The sequence below is a fragment of the Paramisgurnus dabryanus genome, chromosome 15 (assembly GCF_030506205.2).
Source record: "Paramisgurnus dabryanus chromosome 15, PD_genome_1.1, whole genome shotgun sequence".
NCBI lineage: Eukaryota > Metazoa > Chordata > Actinopteri > Cypriniformes > Cobitidae > Paramisgurnus > Paramisgurnus dabryanus.
This window is the reverse complement of record NC_133351.1, coordinates 11,266,156-11,279,572: the sequence shown is the minus strand read 5'-3', so window position 1 is coordinate 11,279,572 and position 13,417 is coordinate 11,266,156. Positions and strand designations below refer to the sequence as shown.

The 13,417-nt window shown below is 38.0% G+C and overlaps 1 protein-coding gene across 1 annotated transcript in view; it reads left to right on the top strand.

Moving 5' to 3' along the window:
- Positions 1-6,014, top strand: part of gli2a (GLI family zinc finger 2a) — an 89,821-nt gene extending 83,807 nt beyond the window's left edge. The window contains exons 10-14 of the mRNA XM_065251981.2: positions 510-659; positions 1,258-1,422; positions 1,554-1,835; positions 2,363-2,699; positions 2,779-6,014. Coding sequence (XP_065108053.1) covers positions 510-659; positions 1,258-1,422; positions 1,554-1,835; positions 2,363-2,699; positions 2,779-4,931 — 3,087 coding nt within the window. The 3' untranslated portion in view covers positions 4,932-6,014. The remainder of the gene's footprint in view (positions 1-509; positions 660-1,257; positions 1,423-1,553; positions 1,836-2,362; positions 2,700-2,778) is intronic.
- Positions 6,015-13,417: the final 7,403 nt, after the last annotated feature.

Sequence of the window (13,417 nt, the reverse complement as noted above, 5' to 3'; positions counted from 1 at the left end):
TGCCGCATCCCTAGCAAATGAACAGATGATAGAGATTACAAGGCTGCTGGCCGTCTTCATTGGATTTTTTAGAAATAGAATAAATGCTTTTTGAAAACGAGGCCAAGTGAATAAGGTATAATTACCGCCAGGAACGCAGGGGAAAAAGTCGCAAGAACATGTGGAAACAAAGTGATGTTTGGAGACCAGAGCAACACTGTGGGCTTGGACTTCCTCACTACACACCCTTTTTAGTCTCAAGGCTATAGTCTGTGCTCTCCCTGGAAACTAAATTACATACCTTGAGAAACAAAGTAATGGCATGGTATTCGGTTTTATTTCTTGCGATCCGTCCCTGCAAAGCTTCATTCAGGGTTATGTTAGGTGCTGTCTGAAGAGTATGAACCTAATATTGAGGGTACGTTTCCAGTCCTTTGTGAGGGAGAAGCACTAATATTACTTCTGCAACGTATATGTGAGAAATGAAGGCAGCTGTTGAGTTTCTGTTTTTTGCTTTTGGCTAATTGCAGCATATCAATAATGACCACATCCATGGTGAGAAGAAGGAGTTTGTCTGTCGATGGAAGGAGTGCTCGCGAGAACAGAAACCCTTCAAGGCCCAGTACATGCTGGTGGTGCACATGCGACGTCACACTGGGGAGAAGCCTCATAAGTGCACGGTAAGCTATGCATTTCTTCACCCTTCTCTATTTAAAGATGCCGTATATATATATATATATATATATATATATATATATATATATATATATATATATATATATATATATATATATATATATATATATATATATATATAATATAATATATATATATATATATATATATATATATATATATATATATATTTATATATAATTATATATATATTTTACAAATGCTTTATCTGTGAGCTTCATTGTTTTAAAAAAAAATGTGTGCGAGATTAGCAGTGATTAGCAAACAGCAACATTACCCAACTTCCAACGATCCAATCAATTCTCGATGGACAAATTCAACCTTTTTTCACTCGGATATATGTCACGACTGGAAAAACAAGACGATTGCGACTTCATTACAAAATGTAATTCATAATGCAAATAATCATAATTGTTTTAAAAATAGACTAAACTGTTTTAAAATATATTTATTTATTCATTCATTTCATCATCATTTGGACCTGGACCCATTTGTGTTATTCACCCATAAAGTTAAATTTCAAGATCAGTTTAATGCACGCTGAGGTAATGCCCTCCTGTCTCTCTCACTTTCTCTACCTAGTTTGAAGGTTGCTCAAAGGCTTACTCTCGACTGGAAAACCTCAAGACTCACTTGAGATCCCACACGGGGGAGAAACCTTACGTGTGCGAGCACGAGGGTTGCAACAAAGCTTTTTCCAATGCCTCAGACCGGGCCAAGCACCAGAACCGCACACACTCCAATGAGGTTCGAGCTTTCAACACGCATTTCATTTCGTGCTGTTTTTTCCATATTATCTCATAGAGAATAACAGCATGGCATTTGATTTAAATTCGATTTGACTGCACACTGAAATCTTATCTGTGACTCTTTTGCAGAAGCCATATGTATGCAAAATCCCTGGTTGTACAAAACGCTACACAGACCCCAGCTCTCTCAGGAAACACGTTAAGACGGTTCATGGTCCAGAAGCACACGTCACTAAAAAGCAGCGAGGTGATCCACCGCCCAAACCCCACCCCCCTAAGGGAAATGGGGATAATGAGGCAAGCACGAAACATGCTAGGGGAAGAACAGAGGGGATTTTGGAGGCCAGCACCACCACCAGAGGCGTAGATGACTGCCAGCTCGGCAAAGCTATCAAGACTGAAAACACGGTGGTAAGAAAACAAGTACAGTGTTACGTTAATAATGCAAGGTTTAACTACTGCCGGAATTCAAACTAATATACTAACCATTTCCTTTCCTCTTGACTAACTTGCAAACATATAATTTCTCTGGCTGACCTTTTAATGCTTCACTTTGAAAATATTGGACAGACTGTACTCGGGTAAGCATTGCAATATGGTATTTTCATGCATGGCCTGTTTCACAACTTGTTGCACCATCCAAACATCTTTATATAAATGTTTAATGCTTTGTGTCCAACCACTTGATTGAATTGTTGTTAACTGGCGTTACGATTAGAGACCATCACTTTGTCACCATCATGTCCTGCTTCTGGTATCCAAAGAGATAGTGTTGCCTGACTAAAATGTTTTTCCTATTATCAACATTCCCATGAGTAAGCTGTACTTTGAAAAAAGAAGACCACAAAATGAACTTCAGTCTTTGGCATGGCCTTGCTCTGACAATATTACAGATATTCGAGAATTGACTGTCTCGCCTCATTGCTGCTTTTCTACAGATGTATCAGTCCAGCCCTGGTGGTCAGTCATCATGTAGCAGTGAACCGTCGCCACTTGGCAGTGCCACCAACAATGACAGTGGAGTAGAGATGGCCATGTACAGTGGAGGCAGTTTGGGGGACCTTAGTGCTTTAGATGACCAACCTGTAGTAGATTCTACGGGATCTCCTGCTACGTCTGCAGGAGTAGGTCTCCAGCTGCGTAAAAACAGAGGAGGGCTTCTGCACCTTGAGCACATCAAGAAAGAAAAGCTAAAAGTTGTGAGGGACTCCTGCCCCTGGGCGAATACAACGGCTCAAGTCCGAAATACCAAGCTGCCTCCGATATCATCTATCGGTGAGTAATGCAAAATATTGCTCATAAGTTTTGTATGTAACAAGTTCTATTTAGTAACATATTTCTTAATGTTCTTTAGACTCACTGATGGATTCTCCAAATATGGTCATTCCAATGCATGGTCCTCCAACCCAGCGTTCAGGAGACTTCTCTTTGTGTGAGATGACTGTGCTAAATCAGTTAAATGAGCGTAGAGACAGCTCTACCAGCACAATGAGCTCGGCGTACAATCTCAGCCGCAGGTCCTCCGGGATATCCCCATGCTACTCCAGTCGGCGATCTAGTGAAGCTTCGCAATTTGGAGCCCGCAACAACAACATCAGCTCAGCAGACTCATACGACCCTATCTCCACAGATCTGTCTCGCCGTTCCAGCGAAGCCAGTCATTGTGGTGGTGCAGGTGGACTAAATCTTACGCCCGCTCAGCACTACCGACTTAAAGCAAAATACGCTGCAGCCACAGGAGGTGCTCCACCCACACCTCTACCCAACATGGATCGCATGAGTCTTAGAACCAGAATGGCATTGTACAATGACTCACAGGATAGTTCGATGCATTTGCACCACACCTCAGCTGCAACTAACTTCAGACGCTGCAGTGACACAAGCTACGGTGCTCCGGGCATGATGCCACACGAAGCTCCATCCAATATTCCACGGCGAGCCAGTGATCCCGTTCGTCGTTCTTCTCTGGATCCGCTCTCCTTGCCAAGAGTTCAGAGGTTCAACAGCATCAGCAACATGAACCTGTCACGTCTGCCTGCGGCAGATCGTCGAGTTTTCAACCTGCAAAACAACACTTGGTCTGATGGCAGCTTGCACCGGCATTCTCTTAACCAAAGGCCGCCCAGTATTTCAGAGAATGTTTTAATGGAGAATATGGCCACAGATGGAGGTGATCATCCAGAGGATGATTTGGTGCTTCCAGATGATGTGGTACAGTATCTAAAATCTCAAAATGGTGGCTTGAATCAGGACACTGGGATTTCTGTGAATGGTGGTCATACGCTAGACTTCCATGGTAATATGACCTCCCAACAACAGCAGCAGTTTTATGGGCAACGGAGAATGGCCATGGTAAGCAACAATGCGAGCCATGGAGAGCAAATAACACCTCTTTGCTCTGGTTCGGAGCACATGGCAGACCCACAAGGAATGAACAAGAACAACATGCCTGTACAATGGAATGAGGTTAGTTCTGGTTCAGTGGATACAACTACGAGGCATCCAAAGCAGCAACAACTCAGAGGAAACTTGACGGTGGTACAGCAGAAGCAGAACTTTGGCCACTACCAAGCTTTCAGCACCAACCAACAGATTGTGCCAATGAGCCAGAATCTTGCGAGCCTACAACAAGGTTATCCACAAAGGACCACCCAGAGGATGAATTCTGTCCAGCAGTATAGGCAGTCGATTGCCAATCCCTGTCACAATCTCGGTGAGCAAATAAACCCTCCACAGCAGGGATACAGGCAGGACCTCACTTACTCATCATCTGGAAATGGCAGTCAACGCTTAACATTCAATGGTATGGCTCTGCCCAGTGGGAGAGCCCAAAACCAGGAAATGCAGAATTACAGATCAAACGTTACCCATGCAAATAATGTCAACCAGCTACATTATGCCCCTCAAAATGTAGGCCGAGGACTGATGCAGCCCAGACCTCCATCTGGGCCCAAATCAGCATTGAATAGACAACATTTGGGGTCAGGTATGGTGCAGCAAAATGGTTGCTCCCTGTCCAACATCAACTCTGGATTTAACACTTCAGAAGCTAGCCCAAAGAGTCATGGTGACGCAAATCAACATAACAATAGTAATGGCGGCACAATGTACTATTCAGGTGAGATCCGCATGTTGGACACCAATGTGGATTACAGTTCTCCAATGTCTCCATGCACAAATCAAGCTCCTGCTTCAGCATCTACAATGGCATCTCCTGGGGTTAACCAAGTCACCAGCACAGTAGACTCCTCTCAAACAATCGAGCACCCTCCAATAGACTTTGATGCCATTTTGGATGACGGTGACCATTCGAGCCTAATGTCTGGCACATTAAGCCCCGGGCTTCTGCAGAGTTTCTCACAGAATTCCTCACGACTCACCACCCCTCGTAACTCTGTTACTTTAGCCTCAGTACCAGCAGGTATTGGCAACATGGCTATCGGTGACATGAGCTCGATGTTAACCGCTCTTGCCGAGGAAAGCAAATTCTTAAACATGATGGCTTGAGATTTAAAAAATCTAGAGTGGATTTTTATATACTGTTTTGAAAATGTAAAGTCATTGAACAATGCTACAAAGCATAAGTATGTTAATTACTCAAAGGGGGGATTTTTATGCAGTTTTGTTTCATGAACAAAAGCACTGATATACATAACAGTGAAACTTTTCAGCATTTCAGGTGAATGTTATCAAGGTTTGCATTTGTAAATACATTGTTGTATGCAACTAGATTGTACCTGTACATGGAAAAGACCTCACAATGATCCGAACTGTATTACAAAGCCATATGTTTTGCGAAAGTTTGTTTGTTAGTACATATAAGAAGTGTACATCAGGGTAATGGTTATTAGGCTAATTCAAGTCTAAATCTCCCTTTTCTCAACAGTGCACTGAAATTCACTAAGTGCCCTTACATAAAACTCATATAGTGCTATGTTATCTGCTATATAGCTATACTAATAGAGTTATGGATATTTTTGCTCAGTTTTGTTTATAGTTATGCCTTTATCTTTCATCTTTTATGTGTAATGCATATTAACTGCTCAAGCTTTGTTCAATGCTCTCCTTATTGCTTCGAAGTGATAATAAGAGAAACCAGGTGGGAAAATAAATAATCTCTACCCCATCCAAGAAGTGGCGGCCAGTTTCTTCTATAGTATCAGATTGCCTCAAACCAATGTCCAGGAGTTACAGATCTCTGTAGTTGTATCTGGCCATGTCATGTGATGATGAAGGACGGCCTTACGTCTGCTGTGAGCTTTACTCTGAAGAGGCCTGTCAACCCTCACATCCCTTTGAGAAGATATCTTTAAAGGAATATGCAAGTACACTGCGTGCTCTCAGCGGACATCACAACCCAATTAAAAGGTTCATCGCCCTCAGACTTTTGATAAACCACAGGCGCATACTAAAATGACTTCTGCCTTTGATTTAGCAGCATTACAAGAAATTCCCACCAAGGACAGAGAGATAAGAGTTTTCTGAAGGTCTGAATTTTTTGAGTTGGAAGGAGGGTTTGGTATTTTATGCCGTTTGCAAAACTATATGTATAGCTTTTGTATATTTTTAATACAACATCTTCATTCTCTGTTTTAACACCGGTTTGTGTTGTTTCTTGCTGGTAAACAGTTGGTTCATGTACAGAAGTGTCTATTGCACCATTTTGAAAGGGTATTTTTATTATTATTATTATAACCAAATAATAATGTTATGTAGGGTGACCATACGTGCCATTCTTCCCAGACGTGTCCTGGCCAGGATTTCAGTTGCGTCTTCCGGAAGTCGTATTTGACGACTGCATACGTTATAGAGGATTTTTATTATAAGTACAGAAAAGCCACTGTTACATTTTACATTTACATTTTGTCATTTAGCAGACGCTTTTGTCCAAAGCGACTTACAAGTGAGGTAAACAATAAAAGCAATTATAGCAACACAAGAACAGCAATACATAAGTGCACTGGAAATAGTCTCATCAAGTCTAACACAATATACATAGCCAAGGGTTTGTTAGTATTTTTTTTAAGGTAAGAATGAAACTACGATTGTATGTCTTGTTTTTAAATGAATGGCGTATGCGGTCAACAAATACGACTTCCGAAAGACGCGCCAGAAATTCTGGCCAGGACGCATCTTCTGGAAGTCGTATTTGTTGACCGCATACGCCATTCATTTAAAAACATAAGAGAATGGCACATATGGTCACCCTAATATTATGCATAAGTGTGATCAGAAACAGTAAATTCTTGTATAAAGCACACTTCTATTCCTCTCATGCATCAAAACACAGGTAATAATAGGTATAATGTATAGGCAGCCGGTTGTTATAAATAAGCCATGACAGTGTGATCAGGAGGTCTTGTATCACACTAAAGGGGCTTATTTTTTGATAACAACCAGCTGCCTGTGTAACATCCTGCTTATTACACAGCTATTTACCTCATATGTAAGGAAAGAAACATTAAATATTGATTTAAAATATTCCATTAGCTAATTTTTAACAAATGCAGACCTTACGCAGGGAAAACACGTTTATTTTCGGTTTTAAGATAAGAGGCATTCAAATGTCACGGACACACTATTTGATTTCATTATTTGTAAATATAATGTCATACACAGCAAAAAAAAGTTAAAACTTGGTTTTCGCAAGTCAATTCAACCTACTATTTTAAGTTTTGACCCATGATAAGTTGATGTAACTTACACTCACCTAACAGATTATTAGGAACACCAGACAAATACTGTGTTCAACCCCCTTTTGCCTTCAGAACTGCCTTAATTTTATGTGGCATTGATTCAACAAGGTGCTGAAAGCATTCTTTTGTTGGCCCATATTGATAGGATAGCATCTTGCAGTTGATGGAGATTTGTGGGATGCACATCCAGGGCATGATGCTCCCATTCCACCACATCCCAAATATGATCTATTGGTTTGAGATCTGGTGACTGCGGGGGCCATTTTAGTACAGTGAACTCATTGTCATGTTCAAGAAACCAATTTGAAATGATTCAAGCTTTGTGACATGGTGCATTATTCTGCTGGAAGCAGCCATCAGAGGATGGGTACATGGTGGTCATAAAGGGATGGACATGGTCAGAAACAATGCTCAGGTAGGCTGTGGCATTTAAACGATGCCCAATTGGCACTAAGGGACCTAAAGTGTGCCAAGAAAACATTCCCCACACCATTGCATTAATGAGAATTTAACAGGTGTTTCTAATAATCCTTTAGGTGAGTGTATAAGAACAAGTTGAAATTGTTTAAATTTATTTTTTTAAGTAAAAGTAACATAAAATATACGTTGATTTGACAAAAATGCTGCATTTCTTTTACAATGTACATGTTAATAAAAAACATTTATATTTAATTTTTGTGTAATATTAAACTGTACCTGTCAAAATGATTTGCAGCATCCAGGTTACCGTGTGTTTTGAGCATTAATTATCTGGGAATTACAAACTGCGAATGTTGCAACTGGCCAATCAGAACCGAGCATTCCAATAACTTGTGTAATAAATTAAAAGAACACATTGCTATCTTCAACCCAAATTTTGCGACACCTTTTTGTAGTCATAAGCTTTATAAGTTCATGTAATTCATTTAAGACCATACCCAGCAAGCAGTAGGAGTCATTTTACCATTTAGGTTAAAGGGACACTCCACTTTTTTGAAAATATGCTCATTTTAATTTTAACGTTTTGGAATGTATTCAGCTGATCTCTGGGTCTGGCGGTACCACTTTTGGCATAGCTTAGCACAATCCATTGAATCTGATTAGACCATTAGCATTGCGCTACAAAATAACCAAAGAGTTTTGATATTTTTTCTATTTAAAACTTGACTCTTCTGTGGTTTCATTGTGTACTAAGACGGACAGAAAAGTAAAAGTTGTGACTTTGCTGCTGTAACATGGCTGCAGGAGGCGGAATGATATTACGCACTGCATGAAAATAGTCCCCTGAAAGATACTAAGGGGACTATTTTAGGCTGCTGCGTAATATCATTTTAAATAGGAAAAATATTGAAGCTCTTTCGTTATTTTTGAGCGCGATGCTAATGGTCTAATCAGATTCAATGGATTATGCTAAGCTATGCTAAAAGTGCTAACGCCAGACCCGGAGATCAGCTGAATGGATTCCAAAACAGTAAAAATCAAATGTTTAACTCTAGGGGAGCTGGAAAATTAGTATATTTTCAAAAAAAAGTGGAGTGTCCCTTTAACTATAGACCCACTTTTAGACAAAATAATCTTGAATTTTGGTTACATTTTTGGTTGTTTTTGCTAAAATAACTTGAGAGATGTATGATATTCCATAATGTAATCAAAGTCAAAAGTGATAACAAGGTCTTCGGTTTCATTTATTTATTTTATTTCATTTCTTTTTGGGCTAAGGCAGACGTCTGGATGGCTATTAGACATCTTTCAAACGCAGAATTGCTTGCTGGTACAGTCGAGCTTGAAAATAATCAAAACACACATAACGCATACTAAGTGCTTTCTAAAGTTAGCTTGCTTGTGGTTAACAATGAAGGAATTTGCACTATGAGAATTTCTGCAGGGACTGCGTGAAAGAGCTTGAAGGGGAGTATCAGGGGATCGGCTGATGCGTAAAGGGAGCAAATGATTCTCTTCCAGTCTTACAGCAAATTTTGTTGAGGATTCATTTGATCCACATCCACATATTTCTCTTGCCTTGTAATTCTTTATTCTCTTAGAGAAATGATGGAGGAAAAATAGCTCCAGGGTAAATCTCAAAAGTCTAAAGAACAAGAGGATAGCATGAAAGTGGAGTCGACAAGCAGCTGATAAGGCATCACTTGTGATTTGTGCTGTGTTGCTGGGAAGATCCTAAACCACCAGATTCTGAAATAAGTTTGTTTAGCAGTATAAAAACTGACCAATGAATTGTGACTTTGCATCAGATGTTTAACCCATAAAGGTTACCTGTGAAAGAAGTTGAAGGCTCAACAAAACCTTAAAGATGTTTAAAGGTCCAGCGAGAGTTAATCGACAATACACCAAATTAACTACTCGAGCCATTCGGCCCCGTCTGCCCTTACAACGGACCTGGACATGGAGTTTTAAAGCAACTAAAGATTCACTCAACAGTATTTTCCTTTCAAGCTGAAATATATATCCTTACATCTAGAAAAGCTATAAAAGTCTATATGACAACTGTCACATCCCAACAAGAAAAGGCTTTAGTGCTACTTCAATGTATAAAAGTCACGATTTGACCTATGAACTGAAGCAGGTCATCACATTAAATATCACCCAGACAGTACATTTCTTTGAGTCAGTAAAGACTTTCGATCAAAGGATGCTTACAAGTAACACTGGGTTTGAGATGAAAGAGATCTTATTCGAGGTCAGGGTGCATCCTCTTTTCCTTACTCAGGCATGCTTTGGGTTATGAGAGGCTTTTCACTTTAAAAGACATCCATGCATGAATGGTGACATTGTGACCATAAGAAGCACAATAAGAGTCCTCACTTTGATCTGTAACTTTTAGCACCAGGAAAGGGAGATCTGTTGTCAATATAAGACCCGCTACTGAAAGCTAAAGCTATTTAGCAAAAATACATTTATTCTTATCCTTGCAATTTGTCTTTGTGGTCATAAGTAAACAAGAAAAAATAACAAAGGATGAATATATGAAACATGAAGCAATCCTCCACATTTATCCTTTGACTGAGACACATGCTCTAATGTATGTGGCGTGATAAAGTCTCTGAATTTTAAAATATTCGCCCGTCAAATGTCAAAATAATTATGCCTGACACTTTCTCACAACTAATTTATATCATTTTATTCACCTGGTCTCATACACTGTCAGAAAAAAGATATGTACATATATGTATACATTTGGTACCAATATGTAAGTTTGAGGGACTAATAAGCCCTCTTTGGTACCAGTACCTCTGAGGTAGGCTCCTAATGTGGTGCAAATGTGTACTTTTTGAAGGGGTGCTGCCCCCAGTGGCCATTTTTTATGTTACTGTATAGTGTATTTTTATTTTTTTATGGTGTGAGGTAAATTTTTTCTCAGATTTACACAGAAATGCTAGCACAGTGATCGCAGGTGTACAGTAGTTCATCATCGCATTTACTATGAGTAAAGGTCAACTTGCATCTCACAGGTATCATGTATTCAGCAAATCCCTTGAGATTGGAAACAGGAAGCAGTTTAGAAACAAGCAAGATAGAAAGGAACAAAACAACTTCTGTTTTCCAACATGCTATAAGCCTACAATAGTTCACAAACAGTAAACCAGTTTTCCCCAACCAGGGGCCGAGGCCCACTAGGGGGCATCAAGATGACTTGACATTATTAAAAAATATGAATACGAAGAAACAAGCATTAAAATAAGCAACTACAAAATGACTAAAAATCAAGTTACAGTTAGTATATAAAATACTATTTTTGTAACAAATACAAATCTGTCTAGTTATGCCAAGGTTAAGTATATTTTATTTAGTAGAAATTATGAGTGGCGGCCTTCAAATATTAATTGTTGTGGACAGTGGCTGCTCGTGACTGCTCATCCGAGGGGCAAAAATTCAAAATAAGTGTTCGGACTGTCGTGTGTTGCTTGTGTTTTCAAAATATGTGTTTGTTGCGTCATATGAACCATGTGCATCACATGTTTTGTCAAAATAAGTGCCTGCTGCAGAAGCGTCTAAAGGGTTTATGATAAAAGAGATGCTCACGTTTACAAAATATTATTATATTATATTAATATTATTATCATAAACCCTTTAGACGCGTCTGCAGCAGGCACTTATTTTGACAAGACACGTGATGCACATAGGATCACTCGACGCGCAGAACACATATTTTGAAGATACGAACCACACACGTGACGGGCTACATACATGTTTTAATGAACTTCGCATCAAGTGCCCTCGAAAAAAGAAGTCACCAGCCGCCACTGGTTGGGAACAATAGGGGGGCCTTGAAATAAAAAGGTTGAAAACCTCTGGCCTAGACAAACTTGTTATTATTATGTAATCATTTTACATACTCTGTTAGTTTTGGGTTTGAATGTGTTGATTTGTTTGTTTGCAACAGCTGCTTCAAAAAAGTCCTTCAGTTTAAAATAAATAGCTGTCATAGTGAAAACACTTGTATGATAAAAAAACTCCAGTCAAATCAGTGACTTAAAATTATCAACATCTTAATATGTATTACTTTTACATACAATGCATTATTTTTAAGTGTACCATTGAGCTTTGAAGATGATTTAATTTATGATCTGTTCATTATTAAATCAAACTCAGAGATCCAGATGGCTATTAACCTAGTCCATCTGATATCCATCAGTTCCACGGCCAACTCTTCTTCACTATTAATCCTGGACCTAGTCCACAGTCTGACAAGGGAAAGTATGTTCATTAGTGTGCTGGGATCTTGGAAAGCATTTATCGGGTTTTCTTTCACTTTCTTAAGTTGTGGTGTTTGAACAGGATCTCCGGGGGGCAAATGCTTCTCTTGTGTAGAGCCAGTAAAGAGGGGAAGAGCTTTGAAAAATAAGCACAGGGTCAGAAGAAATGAGGATCTTTCTTTAAGCATGATCCAACAGAAGTTTTCCTTAAAGATTTTTTTAAATCTGAGGAATGCTTAGATCAGAGGTAAAAAATTGTCCCTGGTAGTTTATGGTAATTAAAAGGGCAATTTTGACCAAGATTATTATTGGCAATACTGTGTGTCTGTTGCTTTTATGCAAATGCCTACATTTTATTTAACAGAATTATGTTCTTGGTATTTTGACAATAGTTTTTGTTGACAATAATTAAAACTGTTTTTAAAAGATTTATAAATGCATTTAAACAATGATAAAACATATCAACAAGTAAAATAAAATTAAAATCAACAAAGTAAAAAAAAGTTTATAGTAGACTAAATCAAAAAAGTAGCCTTCCATATTGTTTTATCCATCGTGGTAGCCCTTGCTCACAAAAAGGTTGGAGACCCCTGTACTAGAGTATACAACAATGTACTATAATCAATAATATTAAAATGTACTTCAATATATTTTATATATTCAGGGTTGTTGGGCCATTTGCCAGTTTTATCTAAATTGTTGTTGATTTTGTTTTGACATTTTGTGATGAATGTATTTGTCCCTTTACTGAAAGTTTTGTTGAATGTTACCCTATGTACCAACTGTTGATATAAAACAGCTGTGGTATAGAAATGTTAAATTCGAATGCATTATAAGGATGAAAGCTACACAGAGAGATTAGTCAAATACAAAATCAAAGGATGCCCTCTAGGGGTAAAACTGAAGAAATACCACCTGACAACCAGCTTTATATCTCTATCCACGTACTTGAGTACAGAATTCCCACACATATTTGACAACTAAATTTAATGTATATAAATAAATGTTTTTAAATAAATTCATTATTTAGTTGGAAAATGACAGCAAACTGGTTTGGAGGAGGAACTTTTAAAAGCATACAAAAACCAACCATGATTTTACTACAAAACATATAAATAAAAAATAAGAATAAAAAAGAAAAAATAATAAAACATACTATAGAAACTATGGTTCCCACAAATTAGCCATTGTTTCGCTACAGTACAGTTTTACAAATGGTAATCAATACGTCACAAAAATATGGTTATGCTACTACATCTTTATAATAAAACCTTTATTTAAGGGAAGGAATAGTTCACAGATTTAAACTATTGTTTCAGTAATATAAGGCAAAAAAATATATTTTTAAATGTGTTTCAAAATATACAAAAAAATGCCAAAAAGTATGTTTGCTGAAATATATTTTGGAACATGTATATATAAATATATTTATATAGGCATATTTTTTGTATATTTTGAAATAAATTTTTTAAATATATATTTTTAAGATTTAAAATATTTCAACCAAAGGTAATATTCACTTGGCAATGGAAGAAAAACCTTTCCCTTTTCCTTAAATCTTCTTTTTTTAATCTTTTTTTATTTAAATATATGTTAAATACATTTT